The following is a 27,629-nucleotide window of genomic DNA, read 5'->3' on the forward strand; positions in this document are numbered from 1 at the left end:
GCTAAAAGTAAAAGAAAATGCACTAACTTTTTTTAAACTTTATAGCTTTTGACAAATGCATTTTCTTCTCACATACATTCAGATATTAGAATAAAAAAGAGCATAACACAAATAATTCAACGAATAACAATGACAATCTACGATAGCACATACCGGAAACTTGAAGCGATCAACCCAATTTTCCGGTGACGTTCGACATATACCCTATTATTGGCAATACATTGTCAAATAAAAAAAAATGTTTAGTCCCTTTCGAGTGAAAAGTACATTTCTGTGCCTGGTGAGATGAATGAGTAATGTTTGTTTTTCAGAAATATCTGGAGGAGTATTTAAACAATTTATTAGAAAACAACTTCTACAGGAACCTTCGTGGGATGGTGAGAAGCTTATGCAAATACAGTACATACACATTTACCTCAATCAATAAGGAAACACTGTAAACGTTTATTGCTTTTAAATCAATTCAGATTTCTATGTATAATCTGAACCCCTAAAAGATTTTTATTGAAGATGCTCCATATATAATTTTTAGTATAAAACATTCAGCTACTTCACTCTTGAAGCCAAGCCAGGTTAACCCCACCAACAAATACACATGGGTTACTCAGAGGTTTTTGATTGCCAGTACCTTTACATTTGTTTATATGTGTTACACTTGCAGTTGGACTTCCTTGCCATCAGTCCACTCTCCTTTATCAGAGACCTTGGAACAAAAGGCCTGTGAGTTCAGATTGTGTTTGTCTTTTTTGTGATTGTTGAGTTTATTTCTGTTTGACTGGATGTATTTGTGTATTTCTGTTTGAGTTTTTCTTTGGTTTTTCCGCAGAGAGGGTTATATTTCGAAAAGATCAGGGGGTCACCGCGTCCAGGGGCTTAACTGCATTGGACACCATCAGTTCTGCTTCCGCTGGTCTCGTCGGTGGTTGGTGGTGAAGGATTCATTCCTTCTGTACATGTCCAGGTTAGTATTTTTTTTTTCAGGAAACATGAATACATGCTTGGTTCCCTTTGTGGTTTCATGTTACAACATTTGCTTTTTTATAGAAGAGGTGTTATTTTGATTAAGGACAAAAAGCAGGAACTACTTTTTACAAGTTAGGTCTTTTATTTAGTAAACCAGCTCATATGTCGCCTATCAAATTTTTCCTTCTGTCAAAAGAAGGAAATTATATTAAGGGGTCAAGCCCAGAATGTAAGTTTTCTTATTATTATTCTTCCCTTTTCTTTTTCTTCCGATATTGCGTCTATGGCAGCCCATAGCAGCGTACATAGGAAAGTTATGAAATTTGACATGCTTATAAAGGACTGTCCAAAAAGTCTCCACAGCACATTTGGAGTCTATCTCTAACCGCCAGTGCCACCAACAGTCCAAAGTTGCACTTATGTTTTTTCTGATCTGTAAGTCCTTAAACTCTTGTTTTCTCTGATTCCTTGGCTCAAGCCGATTCGATTGGACCCTATGACGTCATTTTCCGTCATACATTTTTTTCCGCAATTTTGAATTATTCATAAAACCTACTTATTCTAACTTCTCCTAGAGCTTTTGCCTAATTGCCACAAAAAACAGTATGTAGCATCTAGAGACACTCAAGGCAAAAAGTAATTAAAAGAATTATGATTAACCAATCCGATGTCGTATAGCGCGTCAACAAATTTTACGTAGAACGCAAAATAACATATTTTAGGCTGTATCTTCGTCAAACTTCTGTCTATTGACATGACACTTGGTTTTTGTGATACCAGTCAGGAACAAAAAAACTCTTGGTGTTATATTAAAATTTTCATCAGAAATGGCTGAAAATTGCAAAAAATGAAAAATGACCTTTACATTTTGTGTTTATTACATTTAAATGGTTATAACTCCACAACCAAAATAAAAAAATTTTCACCAGATTTGATACACTTATGTACGACAACAGTCTGAGGGCACACAAAAAAATTGTATGCTTGCACCACTAGTTGGCCTTATAATTGAACAAAACCTTTGATATCTAGCCAGCCCTATGGTCTTACAACTGTTTCTTCACTAAACTAAAAGGTATAGTCATAAAATTAGCTAGATGTAACACAATCATGACCTGATGTTGCATGCACAATTTTGTCATTGCGCCACCTACTGGTTTTGAGATATGGTATGTTTTGCCTAAAACTACTGCAACAACACATCTAAAACCATGAGTCATCATGGATTATTCCTTTATAGGCTTGGACTATAATCACTGGTGGATGTTAATTTATTCTCTAGCAACCAATGAGAATACATTATCAACTGATTTTCAATAACAGAAGGATAATTGCAGTAGACAAGAACATTGATTATTTTTGTTGATTACTTTTGCGTTTTTTTTTTTCATCTGAAATCATTAGGTTTTCCTAGGTTCTTTTAGCCTAGAAATCTAGACGCACCCTAGCGGCCGCAAAATATATTTGCTGCCAGGGTTTAGTCTAGGCACTCACAATACACTTAACAGCTCCAAAAACCAAAATTTGGTCAGGCCAATCACATCGTGTGTAGCGTCTGTGGGGCGGGCTTAACATGATGACGACAGAGCTGCGACGGTTCCTACTTGAAAACTTCGTTCTTCGTTGCTCTGATTGGTCATAGCGCTATCCTATTGCGTGCAGAGGCATTTTGAGGGACAACCTTATATCCCGCCCCTTGCATTGAGCCGTTTGTGTGAAGAGTTGCCAGACCTTACATCTTGATGTAGGTCTGGCTAACCAGGCTAAGGTTCTTTAGTATGCTTATTCAAACTCAACTTTACATCCTTCTGTGCCCTTTTTGGCTTGACCCCGGTATTGCTGCTTGCAGCTATATTTTTATTTATATACATTATTATACTTTTATATTTAAAATGTATTGATTTATTAGGTATTGTAAGTAAAATAAGCTTTTCAGTTACAAGGTGTAAAATTGTAGAATATAAAGGGAAAGGACTGTATGCAAATAAACATTGTAAATAAGTAATATCCTTGAAAATCACAGTAGGTCATTGAAAGGTTAAGAGAGATGTTACTTTAGTCCAATAATTAGTGCTTGGAATTGAAACCTGTCAGACAGGTTCTCACCTTAGACCTTCAGTTCAAAAGACATAGGAAACTGTGTTTCACATGTACCACCAACCAGGACGTACATTATTTGTGTGAAATTATGTAAGAATTAATTCAGAGTTAATTAGCACAGATCCGTAGTGTCAAATTATTTCCAACCACACAAATTGCACAAATTAAAATCAAAGAAAATATAACCAAAAAAATTGACATTACCCTGATCTTACATTATTTCAGAAAACACGTGACAAAAAGCATCCTGTTAAAGTCTGAGCGAATTATGGAACATTTAATATTTATGTATGGCAAAGCTCGTCTGAGAGGTACAAAGCAAACAATGAGGTTTCCTGAAAAGCAGAGTTGCAACTTTGCTCAGCTCATCATTGTGTCCTTCACGGTAACACCCTGAGGTTAAAAACGAATGAAATGACATTCATCTAACAAAAACAAAGGCTGCAAATCATAATATGTGACAAAAGAAAAGTTGATAACCCTGTGTACTTTCCAGTGTTTCAGTCCAGCATATTTAAGTATTGTTATTCTGTACAGCTAAAGTCAGTTTTCCACAAAAAAACATCCTATAGATAGTTTTGGCAGTAACAACATAAACAAAGGCTTTCGTGGAACGTGCATAACTTCCCGTAAACTCCACAAAGAATCAATAACAATAAAGTCCTTTTAGAGTAGTTTATTTCTGATAGCAAGCTAAATAAACAACACGCAGTTCAAATCATAGCTAAAGCGTATCACAAACTACACTTTGCTAATGTTACTCTGTAAAATGTGTAATACTATTTATAACATGCATCTGTTGAATTCTGTATTCTGATTGGTTGAGAAATGTTCCACGGATATGCATTATTTTTCGATAACCACACACCTAACTTGTCAAATGTCTTAAAAATAGTCACCAGAGCAATGTTTCTGGTAACCGTGGTTTAAATAGAATAATTGATTCCGGTTCTTTTTAATTGTCTGAAAATAATGCACATCCGCGGTGTAACGCCTGTTTCAGACTGCAAGCGTGAGTAGCGCGTAAGCGGAGTGTGTTTTTTTTTTTGGCGCCCATGTTAGAAAGTTGAAGCATGCACACCACACGGCGTCAGCTCTATTTTTGCTGCACAGCTCGTGCTCAATTAAAGTGACAGTGCAAAAAAAATCACCCACAAAGAAGGGGCTGGAGGGCTACGTAAAAAAAGTATACATAAATCGAAGGTGCTCTTTGGCAAAGCAAGCAAAATCTCAAAAATAACAATAGGACACCAGGCACTCTTCTAAATAATAAAACTGCTTTAATAAAGGTGCTAGTTCACAATGAAACTTAAAAATACCAACATGTTTCGGCCTACATCTAGGCCTTCATCAGGGCAAATCCAAAAATCCAGCGGTTTTATTATTTAGAAGAGTGCCTTGGTGTCCTATAGTGACAGTGCATTGTTTATGGTTTACATGGTCGTGGATTGATGCGAAAAAGTGTCATTGTACCATAAAATCATGAATGTGACTCCATGTGTGTTTCAAACATGAGCAATTTAACAGAAAGCAATTAAATATTTAAAAACACACTGTAACCAGAAGGACTGCCCTGTCATTCACTCTCTGCCCACTAAATGAGTTCTCATCTACCTTAATAATCTTTAGAGAAACAGATACATTTATAAATTTAAATCTTATGCTTAAACTGTTGAAGGGGAAAACGATCGACTTCATCATCATGCTGTCAATCACCGGGTGATTTTTTTAAAAATGTTATGGTAAAACTTAAGAGAAACAGATTTAATAATGTGCTATGGGCCTTTTATGTCTATTATGTGTATTGCGTCTATATCTGTCATTACACGGACCAGAACAGCACGAAAATAGTGTGGATTAAACAAATCACAGTTATATAAATTACACTGACCTTCAAAAATCGTCTTGAAGAGGGTTTGCTAATAAATGCATGTAAAATAAAGTAATGTAAACTTGAGATTTTTATACTGTTAATAAACTGCACAGCAAACGCTATCCTCACACGCTGCTCACGCTACGCATACACGCTGCTCATGCTCATGCCTGTGATGTGAAATCGGCGTAACGGATCTCCCCTTCACGTCGTGCCGCATTACCACCTTGGGTGTGCATTATTTTCTTATAATTCAATGGCCCGTCGTCAGTTATTCCCTACATAATGTATACAATCCTAACTACAGATCGGCTGCTAAACCTCCCATCAAATAGCTTTGACAAAATAATCTTGATATCCTTAATATTTGAATATTAAAACTTTTTTAAAATAAAATAATGTAAATTTATAACTTAGATGCTTTTAATTTCACAAATAGATTATGAGACTTTATTCTGGATTTCACAGACAGGGTCACTTATAAGCATTTCCATAGAAAGAAAGTTCAGATTTATGGTTTTGAGTTGTTGACAATCTGGGTGTAGGTGGAGTCCTTTCCACCCATACTATACTTTTGTACAAATGGTAGGTTTAATGTTAGTTGTAAACATTTTACATACACACTATCTAGTGTAAACACTCTGTGTTTATAAATGCCCGGGGCACCATTAAAACATGGCGCTATTAAAACAACACTGCGTAAGTGACCTGACCAGACTGACAATGCTGACTCAACCAGTGGGTTGAATTTGGGGTGGGACTATTTGTTTTTGTTTAGAAAGCCCATTGCATTTGGTGATGCTAGTGATACAGAAATTACACACTTCAACTTTTGATTTGACACATTGCTGTTTCTCTTCCTCTGCCTCTTGAAGGAATAGTTACTAAAAAAACAAAAACATTATTTACTCACTTTCATTCAATCCCAGATGTAAATGACTTCCTTTCTTTATGTGAACACAAACAAAAAATTTGATATTAAAATGCAGTAATGTTCTAAAATGGTGACGCTCTAAAAAGCACATTCACTCCAAATGACTGGTGGATTCATATGTGTGTGCAAAAGAGAACCAATAGATTCACAACGTTAGTTCACAATCTTCAGGAACACAAATAAAATGTTTTTTTTTTAATCAGAGATTTCTGAACCCCCATAGATAGCAACGCAACTCACAACTTTCCATGGCCACTGACTGACAGTCTTGCCTTACCATAGTTTCCGCCCTCAGTTGTTCGCTGGCTGCTATTTCTCAGTAGTGAGATACTATTGACTCAGTCTGTATTTACAGGAATTAGATCTATTTTAACTGAAGCTGTCACCGTCTCACTGTTGGTAAGGGAGTGACAGACATGAAAACAGCGCACTTTTGCTCTCACTCAAATAGGAAGGGCATTTTGGAAATGCTATGATAAATGATCTGTGGGGTATTTTGACCTGAAACTTCACAGGCACATTCTGGGCACACCTGAGACTTTTATTACATCTTGTTAAAATGGGCTTACTTGATTTAAAGGGGACATTTCAAAAGACTTTTTAAAGATGTCAAATAAATTTTTGTTGTCCCCAGAGTACGTATGTGAAGTTCTAGCTCAAAATATCATATAGATAATTTATTATATCATGTTAAAATTGCCACTTTGTAGGTGTGAGCAAAAATGTGCCGTTTTTGGGAGTGTCCTTCAAATGCAAATGAGCTGATCTCTGCACTAAATGGTAGTGCTGTGGTTGGAAAGTGCAGATTAAGGGCACACTGACATTATCCAAACCAAACCATGCTTCAGCCCAATTATCCCCCCTCCCTACTCCCCCAGAAGCACACTCACACTGTACTTTCATCGATCCGAGCCTGGGTGCGCTTTTGTCATTAGGATGCAGTTGTTTTGATCAAAACAGGAAGTAAAGCTCTCTCTTAACACTGGGACCCATCGTAATGTTCAGTCTGTGTTTTTTATTCGGAGTCATTTGTTGTGCGATGACACACAGCCCTTTCACATGTCATCATATTGCTTAGTTGGTCTGTCACGTGTGCAGCCCAGAAATTCACGTAACCCTGCTGTGTGCATCAGAAAGTTTTTAAGAAGGCAGATGAAGGTGAGTGGTTGCGCAATTGACATCTCTCCTTTTGAATCGCGCATTTGTGCTCACATTAAACCCTCCCGCATGAGCCCAAGTGAACCGCGCTCCAACACTCCTCTGCAAGCCGCCCAGGGCGCGATTAACCAAACGGCACCCAGGCGTGCTACAGAGCGATCACACTAGTCAAACAAACAAGGCTTTGGGATGGTTTGGAGTGTGAGTGTGCCCTAAGGGGCAGTGTTATCTTCTTCTGACATCACAATGGGAGCCATATTTCAATGACCTATTTTGTCACATGCTTGCAGAGAATGGTTTACTAAAAAGTTATTGGGTTAATCTTTTTAACATTTTCTCGGTTGATAGAAGCACTGGGGACCCAGTTATAGCACTTAAAATAAATTAAAGGACAAGTTCGGTATTTTAGACTTAAAGCCCTGTTTTCAGATTGTTTATGATGAAATAGAATGGTTTTGACTGAAATTTCGACATATGCGGCTGCCCCGAGAATTTTGGGGGGTTTGTGTTTCACCTCACACCTCTACAATGGGTTTAATGGTGCACTGGAACAATCCTTCCTAAAATGCATTAAACTTTCGTTTACAAAGACGTGAAACTCACCGAGTGGTCAGGGGTGTTCACTGGTATGCTCACACAAAAATCGCTGCAAAATACGCATTCCAACAGGTTTTATCGTAGTTTTTGCCAACTCCATTGACTTGTATTAGTTGTGCTGTGAGGTACGGTATTACTCCGCGCCGGGAACTTTGTTTCTATTCTTGCAATTGGCAATGGCAGATTAGTGCCACCACCTGGGCTGGAGTGTATATTATTCAAGCTCTAAGCGGAAGAATGTACGGGTGTGAGGCGTTTGGAGGTCCACAAGTTAACAACGAATGCTAAAACAGCTGTTGGAAAGCATCTTTTGCAGCGATTTTTGTGTGAGCATATCAGTGAACACCCCTGACCACTCGGTGAGTTTCACGTCTTTGTAAACGAAAGTTTAATGCATTTTAGGAAGAATTGTTCCAGTGCACCTATAAACCCATTGTAGAGGTGTGAGGTGAAACACAAACATCCGAAAATTCTCAGGGCAGCCGCATATGTCGAAATTTCAGTCAAAACCGTTCTATTTCACCATAAACAATCTGAAAACAAGGCTTTAAGTGTAAAATACCGAACTTGTCCTTTAAGTTAAATTATTACATTTATTGTATGGTTTTTATCATTGATGTTCATTTCCTGTCTTTAATGTGTTTGAGCAGAGATCCTCCCGTTGTATCATTCGTTCTGCTCTTTGATCCTGAGCTGAAGGTGTTGGTTGGCCGCTGTTTCACTGATACCAAGCATGGAGTCTGCATCGAAAACTTTAGCAGGTAAACCCTCTGCCTCTGTGGCTTAACTCCAACCCTGTGTCCGAAATCTCCTACTTCTATACTATAGAGGAAGCGAAAATCCTTATGCGTGATAAAAAACTATGTCTAAAACATAGGTATGTGAGAAATACCCACATGGGCTACTCCTCCTCCCGAGAGTTCTTGGTATTCAATGTGATTTTAGACGTAGGGAGGGGCTTTAGTTCAGGGGAATTGGATACTGCAGCAGTGGTACTTCACTAGTTATTGCAATGACATAGGTCTGAAGAACAAAATTAGAAAGTCTTCCAATCCCCAGAACTGATCAAATGTATTGTTTTACTGAGATAGTATAGCAGTGTGTGTGTTTTGCAGGAAGCTGGTGATTAAGTGCACTACCTATAGGCAGGCTCAGTGGTGGAGTCATGAGATTCGAAGTCTCTCTGAACGCTGTGATTTCATCCAGACACATCGCTTCAACGGCTTTGCCCCACCCAGGCCAGATACTCTCACAAAGTGGTGTGTGTGCATTTATGTAATGTGCTTTTGGTTCTATCAAGAAATGATGATTTATATCTAATTTGTAAAATGGGAATTGGCTGAATGACAAACTCATTGTTGGATTGGCAGGTATGTTAATGGGAATGGGTATTTCTCAGACCTGGCTGATGCACTGGAACAGGCCAAGGAGGAGATCTTCATTACTGACTGGTGGTTAGTGTTTTACTGCATATACACATATATGGATGCTCGGTATCCGAGATGGCTCAGTTGTACGGTAATATTTTTTCAATAGGATTTCATTTCCATTAAGCCCTTTAGCTGTTATGATTGATTAAATTGTAATGTTTAGTATGTTGAAGCGAGATGTTTGGGTGAGTGTTTGAAAGCAATGTAATTTAATTCATCTTTCTCCGCAGGCTCAGTCCAGAGGTTTTCCTCAAACGTCCAGCTACAAACACGTATTGGCGGTTGGACAAGATTCTCAAACGCAAAGCAGTATGGGAAAAAAATTTCTTTATCTGTCAAAAAAGATACTTACAAACATTGATGAGAAGCCAAATAACTGTATGTTGTTGAGATGTGTTAGACAAAACTTCACACATCCTCTGTGCTGGATTTTCAGGAACAGGGAGTGAAGGTGTGTGTGCTGTTGTATAAGGAAGTAGAAATGGCTTTGGGTATTAACAGTGGGTACAGCAAGAAGACTCTGATGAACCTGCATCCCAATATTAAGGTTTGATACACTCCATACTACACACAGACTTTCCATACTGCTGTATGTCCTAAAATTCCCACCCCACCCACTTTTCTTACACTTTCACTTTTTTTCTTTTATCCTCTCTATATCTCTTTATCTAAGATGTATTTTCCAGTAAAGCTGCTTTTAAACAGTGTGTTGTGAAATGCACTTGACTTGACCAGACTTGTTCATTTACTCCATAAGCAATTCACTCAATGCTGTTTTGCTGTATGCTTTGTGTACATGGGATTGAATACACGAAGAGTTAAAGGATTACTCCACTTTCATATAAAAAAATCCTGATCATTTAATTACCTCCATTTAGGGGTGGGAAGTACAGCCATAAAAAAATATATCATGATATTTTAAGAATTCTTGCGTTAATGATATTTATAATGGTATAAAAAATTATGGAAAAGGAAGGGCATTTTCCATCCAATGAGGGGTCATTACTGCGCATTCACACGGGGCATAAGCGTTGACGCTTCCCATTCACTTTTAATGGGTGACGTCAAACGTTGGCGAACTGAATTGTGGATCCGTCGGGCCGCGTCACTGCCGTTGCTCGCGGCAGAAGTTGAACATTTCTCAGCTTTTCAAGCGGCAACGCGAGCGTCGGCCAATCAGATTGCCTTAAGCAAATAACCTAGGCAGAGCCAGCCAATTACATTTATGGAAGACCGGAGCATGTGCTGCGGCCCCTGTGATTGGCTGTTGGCCACGCTTCAGACAAGCCTTCCGTTAAGCATTAACACTTAAGCCCCGCGTGAATGCGCCGTCAATGACAGACTACCTAATTCGAAGTTTAAATCCATGGCAGAAGCAGCATTAAAGTGCAGTAGTAGTGACAAAATCACACAGCATTAGTCAAATGTAAACAAAGTACAAACTAGAGATGAAATTGTATAAAAACTATGAGTCATTATAAGTCATTAGCTAACAATTTAAAATTAATAAATAAATAATAACATAACATTAATATAAATAAATAACATTAACATTAATCATAGCACATTTGGGGTTGTGAGATAAATGTTAATCCAATTCAGATAAAACACAAGTGAATAAATCAGATTTTCATATAAACACACGAGAAATCAGCAAGTCATCTGTCTGTGTGTTTGGTCTGTATGTTGTGTGAAATCGGATGTACTTTAGGACCCAGTAGTGGATGATGCGCACGTGCCTCGCGGCAGTCGCGGAAGACACAAACGGTAAAACAGAGCTTTAAACTCATCAGATCACATAATTAAATGGAATATGAATAGAAAAGATGGATCTGTCTAATTAAATATCAAGTAAACATGCGTCAGTACAACAACAATGTTACTGTCATCACATACGTCATCACGTCGCTATATCATTGATATCATGATATGACATTTTTTATCATGTAAAAAAATTATACCGGTATTATCGTGAATGGTATGATACGGCACACCCCTACCCCCATGTCTTCCAAGATGTTTGTCTTTCTTTCTTCAGTTGAAAAGAAATTACGTTTTTTTTTAGGAAAACATTCCGGGATTTTTTTTCCATATAGTGGACTTTAACAGTTTAAAATTGCAGTTTCATTGCAGCTTCCAAGGGCTCTAAACGATCCCAACCAAGGTATAATGATCTTATCTAGGGAAATGATTGTCATTTTTGCCACCCCCCCCAAAATGCGCTAGCTGTGTGAAGCGCCAGCGCGACCTTATGTATTACATAATCACGTCAAAAGGTCATGCGTTAAATATGTGGAACACACACTTGCGGACCATTTTAAACAATCAACTGACACAAAGACATTAATTGGAACCATTTGCCCATACAACAACATTCTCTTTCTCCACACTTGTAAACACTGGAGCAGTAGTTGCGTGACCTTTTGACGTGATTACGTAATATAAGGTCATGCTGACGCATAATGAGGATAGTGCAAGACGAGAAGTTATGGTTAAAAAGTTCTTTTTTTTTGTGAAAATGAAGATCATTTTGCGTTTAGAGCCCTTTGAAGCTGCATTGAAACTGTTAACCATGGAAGTCCACTAAAGTCCACTATATGGAGAAGAATACTGGAATGTTTTTCCAGAATGTTTTCTCAACAAAGAAAGACATGAACGTCTTAGATGACATGGGGGTGATTAAATTATCAGATTTTTTATGAAAGTGGAATATTCCTTTAATAAGTTTCTGTTAAACACAACCATACTTGTTTGCGACTTCCTTTCCCTACTTTTATCTTTCCTCTGTTTTTGGAACATAACAAATCCGTAAGGGATAACATCGCCACAGCTGACTGATTCACAGCTGCCTGACTGTCACAGCTGCCTGACTGACTTTTTTCATGACTCAATTTGCATTTCTTTTGCTTAGGTGATGCGTCACCCTGATCATGTGGCCTCAGTTGTGGTCCTCTGGGCCCATCATGAGAAGATGGTTGCTATTGACCAATCAGTGGCCTTTATGGGCGGGTTAGACCTTGCTTTTGGGAGATGGGATGACAGTGACTACAGGCTAAGTGACCTGTCTCCCCCTAGAAGAACAGCAGATCCAGACCTAGAGGTATAAGTTTAAGCACTAGATGTAGGTGTATGTAAAGGAAGACGTTTATATTGAGTATTTGGTATTTTGAGTTTTTGAAAATTTGTAAGAAAACAAAAAAGTAGTGACGAAGAATCATCACAGCTCTTTTATATATAATTACAAAAAACACACTGTATAATTTATACATTATCTAAGGAATAATTGACGACGCGCCATTTGAATTATAAGAAAATAATGCACACCCAGTTATTTTCAAATAATTCAAAGGACCAGAGTCAATTATTCAGATCACGGTTACCACAAACATTGCTCTGGTGCCTATTTTAAAGACATTTGAACAGTTAGGTGTGCGGTTATCGAAAAATAATGCATACCTACCCGTGGAACATTTCTCAACCAATCAGAATACAGCATTTAACAGACCCGTGGTATAAAAGTAAATAATGACTGTAAACAACCTTGTTGGTGTGAACTTTACCTTTAAATAAAGTCTTGATGCCTTGTTTTTTTTACTCATCTTTCACTTATCTTTCTTTCTGTTTTCTTTTCCTGTCCTGGTATTTCTGTTTCAGTCTGATACAGTGGACAGTTCTGCAATTCCTCTGACAGAACCTGAGTCAGGTAAAAAGTGTGAGGATGAAGTAGACCTGAGCTGTAATGCCCTCATGTGGCTTGGAAAAGATTACAGCAACTTTATCAAGAGAGACTGGACACAGCTGGATCAGCCTTATCAAGGTACACACTCTTCATTTTCATGAATATAGGCCTAACATAATTTTTAAACTAAAACCAAATTTTGTCATTTGAAGTTTAGCCAGTAGTGTAGCACCTAATTCATGAAAGGTCATGTGTTATTGTTCTTATATTATTCATTTAATATTTATAATAATCAGAAAAACAATTCCTTTGGCAACTAATATTGCAAGTGGATTGTTGCAAATGACATACATAAACTATACTGCCCCCCAAAGGCAAATCACAGTAACTACACATTTGTTCAAAATTGAGTTAAAGGGATAGTTCACCAAAAAATAAAAAATTCTGTCATAATTTACTCACCCTCATGTTGTTTTAAACCTGTATGAGTTTTTTATTGACTTCCATATTATTTGTTTTTCTACTATGGAAGTATTTTGATAAATTATGGTAATAACACAGTTGATTTTCATAGTATTAGTTTTTCCTACTATGGAAGTCAATCATTACAATTAGCTGTGTGCTTACCATCATTTATCAAATATCTTTTTGTGTTCATTAGAAAAATAAATTCATACAGGTTTAGAACAACTTGAGGATGACAAAATTATGACAGAATTTTCACTTCTGGGTGAACTATACCTTTAAGGCTTGAAATAGGCTTTGTGACATCTGTTCTGTCTTGTGACAAAGTGTTCTCGTTCAATTTTGTCCTATTTCAGAGAAACGAGTGTGTCAAAATTGCAGTAACATGTTTACAGAGTGGTGTAAAAACTTTAAGGGCATTTTTCTCAGTTTCTCATGCATCATATGTTTCATAACCTAAAGGTAGCACAGCAGCTTTAATAGTTAAATTATGTTGTGTAGTGCAGTTATAAAGAATCCACATTTGCAGAGTTCCTTTGTGGTCAGATCATCCAATCAGAATTAAGAATTACATTACATCATTTTTTCCCAGACAATGTTGACAGAACCCAGGTACCACGTATCCCCTGGCGTGATCTGGGCGCGGTGCATCACGGAAAAGCAGCCAGAGACCTTGCACGCCACTTCATTCAGCGCTGGAACTTCACTAAGGTGAGAATTACTCATAAATTGGATATTTTTTTATGAAGCAACATGCACTGTGGAAACTAATGTTTTTTCTTATATGTCCTTTTAAGATCTTCAAAAATAAGTACAAGGATGACTTCTACCCGTACCTACTGCCGAAATCTCATTGTACAGCAGATAAGCTTCCATTCAGTGTTCCTGAAGCCAAAAAAGCCAATGTACAGGTACAAATTTCAAACACATTTATTGCCGTTTTCCCTTCATTATTCAATTTATTTAGTTCTTTGCCGTCATATATTATCTCCTTTGTTCTTTCTTTTAGGTTCTCCGTTCTGTTGACCGCTGGTCTGCTGGCACTTGTGAACACTCTATCCTCAATGCCTACATACATGTTATTGAGAACAGCGAGCATTACGTGTATCTAGAGGTAACACACACTCCTGAGTAACCTGAGTAAGCCAACAACATTTACCTCTGACTCATAAGACTTAATGCCCACACACAACAGGCATCGGTCTCTTTTCACATACACAGTGTCACTGTTGTTGAGCCGTATGCGGTGTTCATTCCCACTGAATCATGTGATTTTACTGCATTCAGCTGGCAACACACAATAGCCCTCTGATTTATTAAAATCAAGGAAACAGGGTCCTAATGCCAGTCATACTATAAAAACTGGAATGGATATAACTAGGGGTGTGCCGGTTTCAGAATTGGTGATGACGGTTATGACGTGAGTCAAATGTGACGGTTCATAACATAACCGTCTGTGGGGGGGCGTTTTGCTCGTTTAAATGTTTGTGGATTGACGCGAAAGTGTCATTTTACCATAAAATCATGAATGTGATGCCAAGTGTGTTTTAAACAGTAATGACTTTAAGCAATTTAACAGAAAGCAATGAAATATTTAAAAACACACTGTTGACAGAAGACTGCGCTGTCACTATATGCTCAGAATAAATGAATCCTCTCTCATCTAACGTTATTTTGATAATCTTCAGAGAAACAGATTTAATTGTGTCTATATCTGTCATTACATGGACCAGAATGTGGGTTAGAAAGCGTCTTGAAGAGGTTTTGCTCATAAATGCATGTAAAGTATAGCAATGCTGACATCGCGGGCACGCGCGTCGAATTTCTGGGTCGAAGAATCTGTTTCAGCCCACGCAGTACTTTTAAATGTGTATCATGCAATATCCACTTTTCGCCGCAAGGTTGTAGTATGTTTTTACTAAATACGACAATAAATAGGTCAAGTCCGACCACCGGAAGCGTTTGATATTTTTAACTTTCAACTCGGAGGTGTTTTTGATTCACAGCAACTGTTTAAACATTTGTGTCAGTTTTAACCGGGCGGTGTGCTTCCACTAAGCTCTGGTCTCTAATGAAAGGTAGATGGACCCAAATAAATATCTTTTATCTTGGTCCTGAAACATTGTAGTCTGAGTCTATGGTGGAGAAGGTATTTAAATAAACCGCGGAAATTTGGTAGTCACGTATCTATTAATAGACTACAGTGAACGCTCTGTCAGAACGTCCACTGCAGGAATCGTTCTAAAAACCATAGTTACCATGGGTCTGATGCACATTCCAACTAAAGTTTGATGCCCATTCCAACTAAAACAGTAAATGTTTATAATTTATTTTGAAAGTACTAACAAAATTCTACCTTTCTGTTAAAATTTCATGAAAATATCTGATAAAATGAGAGAGTTACAAGCAAAAACTTGTGAATAAGCAGCATTTCGGTCACACACATTCCATAGACATCCATATATAACTTTTTCCCCTGATTTCTAATATTAAAAATATCATAACTTTCTCAATACTCAACAGATTTTTACAATCCTTGTTTCTTTGCAAATGGTAATGTCTGCTCTGTCTAGTCATGTGATAAATTTAGAGTTTTGGGGTTTTTGAAAATTTTGTCATCATACCTATAAAGTAAAGTAATATGACCTTGAGATTTTTATACTGTTATCAAACTGCACAGTATGCGCAGCAAACGCAGCTGACAATGGCCACGCGCGGCAAACGCTCTCCACATACAGTACGCGCTGTTCAGTTCTCACACTTGCGAAGTAAACCGGCGTTTGAATAAACAAGACACTGATTAGCTACTTACTCTACGTTTATTTAAAATTAACAGCAAGCCAAGCAGTGAATGTGCTTTCAGGAGAGTTAGTAGATTAGCATGGGAGAATTTGAACTTGAAAAGCGGAGTGTACTGACGTCTTTCCGCGGTTAAAACAACATTCCTTCTTATGGTCATTCATGTTTATTTGATGCTATAAATTAACTAGAAGGAAGAGATGATTTGAAAGGTGAGACTTTGTTTAATATGTTTAATCTCAAAAGTAACCGAAAAGTAACCTGGTCTGTCCTGTATGGCAGCACGTTGTCAGTGTCTGCTCCGCTCTGTATTTTTCACTGCGTGAGAACATGGTGGGGCGTATAGGGAATGTGGAGTTGACGTCACGCCGTGTGGCATTATGAGTAATCCGCCATATTTGCAGGATCGCCTCCTATCCCGCTGTATTTGAGTTAGTGTGTTGGAGGTTGTTTTTGTATTTTCTGTCGAGATTTTAATAAACTTGGATATGTTTAGTCAGTACTGCTCGATCAAGAACTGCCACAGCAGGTCACACGATCGTTCAGGGAGGAAACTGAACAACGGAATACGTTTTTTCAGCTTTTATTTGGGGGAAGCCGGTGGAGGAGCTGACGAAAAGACGCCGGATCGCGTGGTTTGCCTGCCGCAATCAGGAGAAAAAACTTTTACTTTTCAAAAAAATCCCTGCATCAGCTATAGAGTGTGTTTGCTGCATTTTCAGTCATTCAGTAATTTGTGATTAATAAAAGCAGAACCACTTAAATTGTCTTGTTTTTATGCTAACACTGTCAAACTAACTTGTAAATGTAAATTATGTAACGTTATTCATTCATTTCTGATCAACATAACCACAAGAGTTATAAAAATAAATCTTTAGACAATTTTGACGATTATAACAAATATTTTTTATTAAATGCAACTGCTCAAACCCACTGCTTGTGACTCTTTGAAATAACATAACGTTAGCTGAATATTTAGCATTTTGTTTGTTTTAATAACTTGGCCAAGAACAGAAGAGCCATCTTATATACATGTGTTGATTCATTGCACAGAATAAAACGGATATTTTTTTATAGATTCATTAAGATACGTATACATTGTAAGTAAATGGCATATATCTTTTAGCTGGTTTGCCAACCGTCATAAAACTCCGAAAGAAGAATGTCATCTTACTATGAGCTTGAAGGGATTTATAGCTCTTAAACTCCTGCAAAGTGTATCACTCAATCCAAAAACAAGGTAATAATAACAGATATGTGAGCGGAGGTAGTGCGTCTGGATCCGTAATCCAGTCATGGGCTGCTAAATCAAATGGATCTGTTGTTTATTTGTCCAAATAAAGTTTTTTGGCAGTAGCACTTAGTTTCTCCCGATAGGGTCCCTTCTCTTTTTCTTTCAAACTCCTAAATTTCTTCGGTTCTTCTTCAAGTTTACCTAGTTTTAGCTTAACACACCCACAATTAAATGGCATAGCGGTCGGCGGTGCCTCTAAACATGGCGCCCACGTCCCATAATGCAACACTGCGGTGATGTACATTAACAATCCCTATAACACAGACTGTTAACAATTGTTTTAAATAGTATTTAAAAATTCTGTATGATACATTTTTTTATATATATTTTAATAACACGGTTTTGCCGGTTATAGGGTTCTAATGACGGTGTTCAACTATAACCGTCGGTCTCACGGTTATATAATGACCGTCACAGCCCTAGATATAACAGATACCCCCAAACTGAATCCAGATTAAATTGTTGTGTCCTTAAAAATTCAAATATCCAAAATCACTAGCACAGTGTTATATATATTTTGTTATAAAAGTCGCTCTTGTAATACTTAAATGTCATATGCAGATCATTCTGCAAAGCTTTGCATATGGAAGTAGTAGTTGTAGTATAGTACGCCACTTAGTTGTCGTTTCTATCAATCGGCTTACGTTACGTAATGAAGTAACGGTTACAAAATAATTTTTGTAATTTAATTACGACATCTATTAACATGATTTGTGAGTCCCACTGGATTGGTCGACATCAGCAATGGAGGGAAAGACTACTACTCCCATTATTCCACGCTCCTTCGCAAACTACACCTTAAGCTGCATTCAGACTAGCAGCAACTAGCAGTAGCAGAGCGAAGCAATCTAATTGATTTTAATGGAAGCTTGGCGCCTTCTGGTGACAGTGACTGTTGGCGACTGGATGGGAAGTGTCCAGTTGCGTGACAAAGTTGAGAAATGTTTTACTTTTACGCAAATTATGAGTGACTTTCTGGAGCAACTACCAATGAGAACGAAGCATTGGAGTTCAAGTCATCCGTCTCTCGTCAGTTACTGAAGTGGACCGTACTCATTTGTTTATGACAACCAGATTTAGAAACACCCTTTTGAAAGAGACGAGCGACACATAGCGACAAAGTCGCTTATAATGTGAACAAAAAACAAAAATTTCACAAAATTAATTTCTTAAGTTTGGCTTTAGGGTTATGAAATGTTTACTAAAAGAAATTCACAAACAATAATGTGGATAGCACACATGTGGATCTCAATATTACAGTATGTGATATAGAGTCACCCCAGAGGCAAGCTTTCTGCTGTTCCTATTCTTTTTCAGAATCAGTTCTTCATCAGCTGCGCAGATGAGAAGAGCGTACACAACACCATCGGGGACACTATTGTCAAGCGAATCCTACGTGCTCACAGGTGTGTTAGCAATGTGAAACATAATACAAAGTTAAATGAAATGACATCTGTTGTGTCGCCAGGGAAACACTAACCAAATAAACCCTCTAAACGCTCATCAAAAAAGTCATGTGACTTTTATATTCCAATTATGAGCTTAACTTTAATACGCAATCTTGGATGGAAAAATAGGTATGGATTGGTTGCAATGAGAATCATGAGATATTCACGTTCATGTGATGTTTGGCTTTTTACCTCAGATCATAAAAAGCATAAGTTAGAAAAACTCCTGTAAAATGTGAAGATACATTTTGATTTGTTCCTCATTTTCTTTTACTGACAATATAATTGTAGTTGTATAATTGGAATGTTCGATATAGATATATGGAAGTGTTAAAAAACTGTATGTATCCCAAATAAACTTTAATTTCCCACTGGGATAAAAGCCTTCACTATTTTTCTTTGGCAGACAGCTTGTATGATTTGATTTTGAAGCATGTATTATACCATATTTTCTTTGTCGACTATTCATTTTTCTAGGATGTGAAAAAAGTGAAGGCTTTGTTTCTCTGCTGTGTGTATGTGTAACTCTCTCTCTCTTTGTGTTGGTAAAGTGAGGGAAAGAAATACAGGGTGTTTGTTGTAATTCCCCTGCTGCCCGGCTTTGAGGGTGACATCAGTCAGGGAGGAGGAAACGCCATTCAGGCTATACTGCATTTTACCTACAGGTGCACAAACAAACCTCTACATTAATGCTACACTACTAAAAGTAGACAAAATACTTGATCATTTATTAGTTAAACATTCAAATAATTAAATTGTATTATTTCTGGTTTAGGACAATTAATAGAGGAGAGCACTCCATCCTGTCAAGATTAAAGGAGAAAAGTAAGTGTCTGACATAAACGTATTTAGCTGTCTGTTGTTTTGACAGTGTGGTACATTTATACATCCTGTCGTGATGAACTAAATCTGTCACTTTCAGTTCTCTATGTCTGTTAGTGACTCTAAATGTCTAACAAAGATTAATCATTACTGTTTTCTTTTTCACCCAGCCATGCATTACCCATTGTTCAACCCATTAAGCAATCACACAAACGGTCTGCTATTGTTTTAATGACTGTTGCATCTTTTTATCAGTGCAGGATGAATGGACACAGTATTTTTCTCTGTGTGGTCTGCGCACACACGCTCAGCTCGGCAATTTGCCTGTTACAGAACTCATTTATGTCCACAGCAAAGCCCTTATCGCTGATGACCGCCGCTACATCATAGGTGAGACCATCAAATGAATGTAACCGTGTAAAATTGACCATCAGAGACGGCCCTATATGTATATGACACGGGATTCTCACAGTACTATTTCTGTTATGATCACAAGCTCTAAAAGCCATCTGCTGGCAGAAGGTGAAAATGTGGCTTTTAAGTTCTGTCCTTCCACTCCTTTTTTTTATTAGGGTCAGCCAACATTAATGACAGGAGCATGCTGGGTACTCGTGACAGTGAGCTGGCCGTGCTGGTGGAGGATGAAGAAAGAGTTCCTTCAGTCATGAATGGAGAGGAGTACCAGGCCGGGCCACTAGCACTCGCCTTGCGAAAGGAGTGCTTTGGGTGTGTATTTATGTGTGTGTGTGTGTGTCCAGGACAAACTTGGCAAGCTTTGTTTAAAGGGGAAATTTCACAAGACTTTGTTAAGATGTAAAATAAAACGTTGGTGTCCCCAGAGTACGTATGTGAAGTTCTAGTTCAAAATACCATATAGATCATTTATTATATCATGTTAAAATTGCCACTTTGTAGGTGTGAGCAGAAATGTGCCGTTTTTAGGTCTGTCTTTTTAAATGCAAATGAGCTGCTCTCTGCACTAAATGGCAGTGCTGTGGTTGGATAGTGCAGATTAAGGCGCATTATACCACGGGTCTGTTGAATGCTGTATTCTGATTGGCTGAGAAATGTTCCGTGGGTATACATGAATTTCTGATAACCGCACACCTAACTTTTCAAATGTCTTAAAAATAGGCACCAGAGCAATGTTTGTGGTAACCGTGGTATAAGAGGAATAATTGACTCCGGTCCTTTTGAATTATTTGAAAATAATGCACAACTCCGCTTCGCGTCGTGCCGCATTGCACATTGGGTGTGCATTATTTTCGTATAATTCAATGGCCCGTCGTCAATTGTTCCTTACGTATTATCCCCTTCTGACATCACAAGGGGAGACAAATGTCAATGACCTATTTTTTTCACATGCTTGCAGAAGTTACTGGGTTGATCTTTTTTACATTTTCTATGTTGATAGAAGAACTGGGGACCAAATTATAGCAATTAAACGTGAAAAAAGTCAGATTTTCATGATATGTCCACTTTAAACGGTGCTTCAACTTACAGCTTGTAAACAAATACCCCACAGTACCCTGTTTTTTTGCCAAACACACAGGCCCTAACCCTAAAGAAATCCCTATACCTGTATATAGGGCACTTAAACCAAATTTGAAACTAGAGATGCACCGAAACCACATTTCTGTGCCGTTATCGATATTTGATTACTTAGAATGACATCTACGGATAGTTTTGCTATTATGTCATGAAATCCTAGAAGTGCAGAGCTTACAAACTGCACTTCTGTTGTTATTGTCACTCCATTCAAAATAATCACACAGCATGAGTTTGGATGCATTTGGTGCACTGTTGGTGGATTGCAATATATTATGCACACTGGAGGTAGTTGAGGAGAACCCCTGCACTTTGGTTCAAGGTTTGTAAGGATCACTATCCAAACGCCAATCACCTTTCCATCTCTCTCTGAAATCCCTCGATAGCACCATAATAATGCATCTCTTATTGTCTCTACAATCTATGACTAACTGATGGATCGGTGTCTGTGCAGTAAAGCTGATGCTTTTATTCTTTTATGTAATTTGTTCTCCTATCTGTGTAGGAGTGTGTGAGTGAAAGAGATGTGTGTGGAGCAATGTGTGTTAGTATGATGCGTTCCATACCGCCAGCTTCCAGAACATCTCTTGGTTGCCAAGGGAAACAGTGTGATGCTTCAAATAATGTATGCGTGTCTGTAGCACCTTCCGCTGCTGGCCTTGGGATATGACCTTAAACGACTGAGTTCAGCGTGCATATCTCTGGATCATGTGATTTGAATTGAATTATTCCACTTTAATCTTCTTATCTGATAGCAAATGTGTTTGCACATTTCACTTTTTCATTTGTGTATATTTTCGCCAGAGCTAAAATGCATCAAATCTGTCTAAAAGTAGGTTAAGTGAGCACATTTTTGTTTCTCTTTCTGTATTTTGTTGACTTGTCACTAAGGCAATGAATCACTGATTCTGAATTTTTTTTAAATTCAGGCTTGAGCATGAAGTATAAAGATATTTACAGTATGTGTTATGTGTTTTAGGTTTAAAATAATAAGAATTTAGACTAAACAGTTTCTCTCTCCCTTATAAATTACAGTGTGCTTCTCGGAGCGAAATCTGACCCAACTCTTAACATTGACGATCCAATTAGTGATCATTTCTTCAACAACGTTTGGAACAAAATTGCCCAATCAAATGCTGTCATCTATGAACAGGTGAGGAACAGAGCTTGAATTCTCAGCAGTATTATGAATACAGTCCCCATCTATCTGATGTCGGTTTTTATTTACGTTTACTGTGCATTAGTATTGGAATTGGGGGGGTCCCTGACCTTATAAGCATTTAGGGCCCCCTTCAAAGCACAAAAATATGAATTGGGGGGCTGTCTGTTTTTTATTAAAATGCTACAAGAATTTAAAATTCTCATGCTGTGCCATCACAAAGCAATAAATGTAAACTCTCAAGTCTTAGCTGGGGGACCCCTATAATCTTTGAAATAATTTAAATACACTGGATGCGTGTCTAAACTATGACAAGACCTTTAATCATTGTAATTTGCAGGTTCTAAGTAGTCCTGCAATACTATAGCACCACTCCCATATACTTCTCTTGTAACATTAGCCATATATTTACACTGACAACGCTAATCCCTGTTATTTCAACGTGGCTGTTGGAGTACTTGTGGAGTACTCCAAGATGTTTTTATTTTGAAATAAACGTTGGATGTGTCATCTTTGCTTTTGTCACCTCTTCGTGGTGCAGGTCTTCCGATGTCTTCCTCTGGACTCCATTCGCAACTTGCGTGAGCTAGTGGAGCATGTGAATGCAAGGAAATTCAGCCTTGCCGACCCCGAGAAAGCCAAACAAGAACTTCAGGGCGTCAGGGGCATCCTGGTCCATTTCCCGTTGCACTTTCTGTGCGGGGAGAACCTGCTTCCACCACTTAAAAGCAAAGAAGGAATGGTTCCTGTGGAGGTGTGGACATAGCAAGCAGAAGTACAGTGTCAAACTGTACAGTGAAACCAAAGATGAAAGATAAAACAGTGTATCATACATCATTTGAGCTAACTAAGGTAGAATCTACTACCGTTGCAGAATAATGAATACACTTGTCTTTCAGTTTAACCACTAACCACAGTACAGTGTACTAACAAGAATCTAAACGTATCTATGCCAGAAGTACACTATGCACCTTGCAAATGATATGAAAATAACATTAATTCATTACATAGATAAAACATAAATGTTCTCTAATCTCCATGTACTAACACATGATAAAGTGCAAAAATATTAGCACCTTCTTGCCAGAGGTACATAATGCACTTTGCAAGTTATATGTAAATAATGAAATAACATTCAAAACATAAAGATGAGGAAGGAATAAATAGATACTCTCTAATGCCCATGTACTAACACATGATAGTAAGAAAAAATAAACACATGCCAGTAGAAGACATTGCACTTTAGAAGTTATGAAAATAACAATGAAACTATATTTAGGTTATTGTATAGGAAAAAATAGAAATCAGATGTGTTCTAATGCTCATTATGGTCTTGAATTTAATGATACATATATATATATATATATATATAAGATGGCAGAGAATGTAAAGTGCTGCATATTGAGGGCAGAATGAGAAAGGAAGGAAGAGATGTAAGGGTGAGAAAAAGAGAGAGAGCGCAAGTGGAGTATTTTTGATGACCGAGGAACAGAACGTACATTTATTGTTGTGAATGTGTGTGGGTGGATGGCATTGCTTTACCTCCTTTCCCCTCTCTTTATTTCTCTTTCTTGCGTGCACTACACCTCAATGCAGTGGCAGCAAATCTGTCAGAACATTTGTGGTTGTTATGGTGACGGGTATAAAGAGCCGACTTGGTCTTGGCTGCTGAAGGAGATAGAGAACGAACGAAAGAGAGAGAGAGAGGAAGAGATAGTGAAACAGGAAAAAATAGATGAACCGTAAATCTGAAGAAAAAACTAGGATAAGATACTTGGTAAGGTAAATTATGTAATGTTTTTTGAAAACAGGTAGGGTGGAGGTGTTATGGGGATCAAGGTGGGGCAGCAAACAGTAAGATATTCAGGGGGAGTATCAGCTCCGCATTTATCACTCCCATCTCCATGACAACCAGGAGAAATTGTTATGTAATAATGTCAGCGGTCCAGAAGATTCCACTTTCTGCTCTTGGAGGGGTGTCAAAACATGTGGAGCATACTGCCAGAAGAGCAAAGCTAATTTTGTCTGTCCTATTTGAACTTTACTTAAAATAAAAAATGTTATTACTAATATGCCTGCAGAATGCTGTACAAATTGTATGGAATGTTGTATGTGACCTTTATTGAATATGAAGAAAATGTGTAGATTTTAACCACTATATTGCCATGATGTACTGTTACATTCCAATCACATATCAACCAATCACGTTTCCTTTTTATAAAGTGACAAATGTTATTTTTAAAATCACTGTGTGTACACTTATAGACATTTTAATGTATCAATCTGCTTTTACATATTTTTACATTTTTCATGTGCGTATGCTTAATTTAGAAAGCATACAGAACTGTTAAAACTACTGTTAAAACACTACTAATAATAATTAAAATCAATATTGACTAACACTTTCTGTGTGTTATTACAACTTAAAAGTCTGTATTGCTATTATTGAATGCAAGCCATTAAAGGGCCCATGTCACAGGACTTTTTTAAGATGTCAAATACAGCTTTGGTGTCCCCAGAGCACATGTGTGAAGTTTTAGCTCAAAATACCATATAAATAATTTATTATAGCATGTTAAAATTGCCACTTTGTAGGTGTGTGCAAAAATGTGCCGTTTTGGGTGTGTCCTCTAAAATGCACATGTGCAGATCAAGTGCAAACACTGATCACAATGATGGTGGTTTGTTGAAATTGAAACTCAATTGTTCTGTGAATTATTTTCTCTCTGCACTAAATGGCAGTGCTGTGGTTGGATTAAGGGGTTGGATTATTATAATAAGAGCTCCTTATGACATCATAAGGAGAGCCAAATTTCAACGACCTATTTTTTCATGTGCTTGTAGAGAATGGTTTACCAAAACTAAGTTACTGGGTTGATCTTTTTCAAATTTTCTAGGTTGATAGCATCACTAGGGACCCAATCATAGCACTTAAACATGAAAAAAGTCAGATTTTCCTGTCATGGCCCCTTTAAGCTATCGATCATATACGTATCAAACAACATCAAGACGTTACATCAAGGCACGTGTCTTCAAAAATATCCTTATAAAGTAACATCGGCCTTTATAGCAGTTTTACCTTTCTGAACGTTTTGTTCAGATGAATAATTTCAATATATTCATTTCTGCCAATAATCGTTTTAGATTTTTGTATTCAAATATATATTTACAGCAGCTTATGTTGTATAGCTTTATCCTTGCACCACCTGTCTCTATTACAACTCACTCAGGTAGTTTGTCCCTGCTGTAGCACCGTAGCACTTCACAGTACAGGAAGACAAGAGTGAGAAGTATGGGAGGAGGAAAAAAGAAAACGCTTGGAAAATAGAGTGCTGTGCTGTGTGTTTGCAGAGGGGGGACGTCATAGCCCGAACACAGAAGTAGGAATAGGATCATACCAAGACACTGTGGAGAGAGAGAAGTTGAATCTAAAAAAAAAGCAAAACATAAGACATCACACAAAACGGACAAAGTTGATAGTCTAAAAGTCCCAAGGCGCCTCGTTAGAGAATATGTTAAACGTAATATTATGCATCGTGACCATCGCTGGGATTAAAGGCCCGGTCTGAGTGAAAACAGGGGACTGTTTATGATTTCCCGTTCTTCCCCCTCTTCTTCTCTCCAACAAATCGGCGGAGGTTTTGCGCACAACCGGGAGGCGCCGCTGACTGACGGCAGGAGGGAATGAAAGTTTTCCAGGCGGGCGGAATATTATTCGACGTAAACACATCTTGATTTGACAACGGTATCGCGTATTTCAATCCGATACGCGTTTTGGAGAACTCTTGGACACTGGGGCCATTTGTTTAGGCGACTGCTGACATCGAAATCCAGTTATAAATCCTGTTTAAGGCGTGTGCGTGGGTTGCGCCGAACATGACGGTTGTGGCAGATTGACGCGGATATCACGAGCGCAGCTGTTTTGGACCCAGGCTTCCTATTTAAAGTTCTAGCTTTTAATTCACATATTTCGGATTATACTGCATGTGAATCTATAAATCTTGTATTTTTGACAGTTGTAGGTTTGGCTTAGTTTACGCAGTACAGCCAGTATGAGTGTAGAGAGGGAGCGCAGTGTGGCACATCTGATCGGATCCGAGCAGCGCTTCGGGCTTGTGTAAATGTTGCCATGCAATCTTTAGGATTATAGGCTGAATCGCAAGTAATTATCATCTGTAAATGCTGGCTAGGCTCTCGGTCATCTTCTTCTAACGTTCGTCTGAAGAACAGGATCACTTGGCACTGAAGACCCTCTTGTTCTCCGCTAAAAATATTTTATGGGCAGAAATCCTGCAGCTGTTTTCGCACTCGGTTAAACTGGCGGCGACGGGCACACGCCAAATGTTTCTCCAGGAAACTCAGAAGTTTCTATGAACCGTCACTTAAAATAAACATTCTGGAAAATCAATCACAACATTGAAGCTGGCGTTTTGGATTAAGCATTTTTAATCGTCACTGCCTTGGGAAACTGCTGTAAAAATGTCAGAAAACGCACCTACGCGGAGTCTGGATGACATCGACCTGGCCGCCCTGCGGGTGAGTTCTCGTCGTGTGTTTGCTGTTTATTCACCTGTGCCTGAAAGAAATCCCTCAAATGTAATCACTGTCAATGTTGTGTGTTTTGAATAAATGCGAAAGGGTAAAATGAAACGATTAGAAGCTGTTCTTGGCAAACTTAAAGCTTTAGAAAGGTGTGTATCTGGACAGTGGTTAGCTCTTAGGCCTCGTTGTGTAATATAACAATCTTGATTTGGAGTGTTTAGTATGACCCATGTAATGTATAATATAATTATTCAATAAACAACCCGCTCTCCCTATCACATACACAGCTGTGTTTGGGAGGGCCTAGCTTGTAAACAATTGTTGACACCAAATACTCGTTCACTCAATGTAATGTTAGAATAGCTCCCTTGTTATATGGGAAATACCCAGCTAAATACAATTGTAACTTTCCTTTTAGATAACAATCATTTACTGTGGTGATATACAGTACATAAGCCTTGTATTAGTTTTTATCTAGCTTAATTTAATTATAATATTTAGGTATAATACCATACTAATTCATTTAATGATGATTTTGTATTTCCTACTGACCAGATGACATTAGATTTTAGCTGAAGAGCAAACTATGTTAGTCTATGTAGTTAATATGTGAATAGAAGGCTTATCTATTCATAACTTAGGGCTATGTTAGCAGGTGGCTAATCCAGTGTTATAAAGCTAATTACTCTTACCATTAAGGTGCCTTCCTGCATATAGATAAGGACACACACACACACACAAATAACACAAATTCATTATTGCTTGTGGCATCAAGCTATGTCCCCTACCACAACTTGTCGTCTTTGACACATTTATCC

At 37.9% G+C, this 27,629-nt stretch overlaps 2 protein-coding genes across 6 annotated transcripts in view; both read left to right on the forward strand.

Moving 5' to 3' along the window:
- pld2 (phospholipase D2) overlaps positions 1-24,671 on the forward strand; it is a 33,275-nt gene extending 8,604 nt beyond the window's left edge. For both annotated transcript variants that reach the window (XM_073814639.1, XM_065267268.2), the window contains 20 exons: positions 312-377; positions 662-720; positions 827-961; positions 8,276-8,386; positions 8,741-8,884; positions 8,996-9,079; positions 9,286-9,364; positions 9,492-9,602; positions 11,967-12,155; positions 12,710-12,872; positions 13,792-13,910; positions 13,997-14,110; positions 14,209-14,313; positions 18,610-18,698; positions 19,292-19,405; positions 19,516-19,565; positions 19,818-19,952; positions 20,135-20,288; positions 22,146-22,263; positions 22,811-24,671. In XM_073814639.1, coding sequence (XP_073670740.1) covers positions 312-377; positions 662-720; positions 827-961; positions 8,276-8,386; positions 8,741-8,884; positions 8,996-9,079; positions 9,286-9,364; positions 9,492-9,602; positions 11,967-12,155; positions 12,710-12,872; positions 13,792-13,910; positions 13,997-14,110; positions 14,209-14,313; positions 18,610-18,698; positions 19,292-19,405; positions 19,516-19,565; positions 19,818-19,952; positions 20,135-20,288; positions 22,146-22,263; positions 22,811-23,035 — 2,364 coding nt within the window. In that variant the 3' untranslated portion in view covers positions 23,036-24,671. The remainder of the gene's footprint in view (positions 1-311; positions 378-661; positions 721-826; positions 962-8,275; positions 8,387-8,740; positions 8,885-8,995; positions 9,080-9,285; positions 9,365-9,491; positions 9,603-11,966; positions 12,156-12,709; positions 12,873-13,791; positions 13,911-13,996; positions 14,111-14,208; positions 14,314-18,609; positions 18,699-19,291; positions 19,406-19,515; positions 19,566-19,817; positions 19,953-20,134; positions 20,289-22,145; positions 22,264-22,810) is intronic.
- An 877-nt stretch (positions 24,672-25,548) lies between these two features.
- Positions 25,549-27,629, forward strand: part of mink1 (misshapen-like kinase 1) — a 57,011-nt gene continuing 54,930 nt past the window's right edge. For 3 of the 4 annotated variants that reach the window (XM_065266744.2, XM_065266746.2, XM_065266748.2), the window contains exon 1: positions 25,549-26,805. In XM_065266744.2, coding sequence (XP_065122816.2) covers positions 26,749-26,805 — 57 coding nt within the window. In that variant the 5' untranslated portion in view covers positions 25,549-26,748. The remainder of the gene's footprint in view (positions 26,806-27,629) is intronic. The other variant, XM_065266745.2, reaches the window with a different exon arrangement.

This window comes from Paramisgurnus dabryanus, chromosome 5 (assembly GCF_030506205.2).
Source record: "Paramisgurnus dabryanus chromosome 5, PD_genome_1.1, whole genome shotgun sequence".
Taxonomy (NCBI): Eukaryota; Metazoa; Chordata; class Actinopteri; order Cypriniformes; family Cobitidae; genus Paramisgurnus; species Paramisgurnus dabryanus.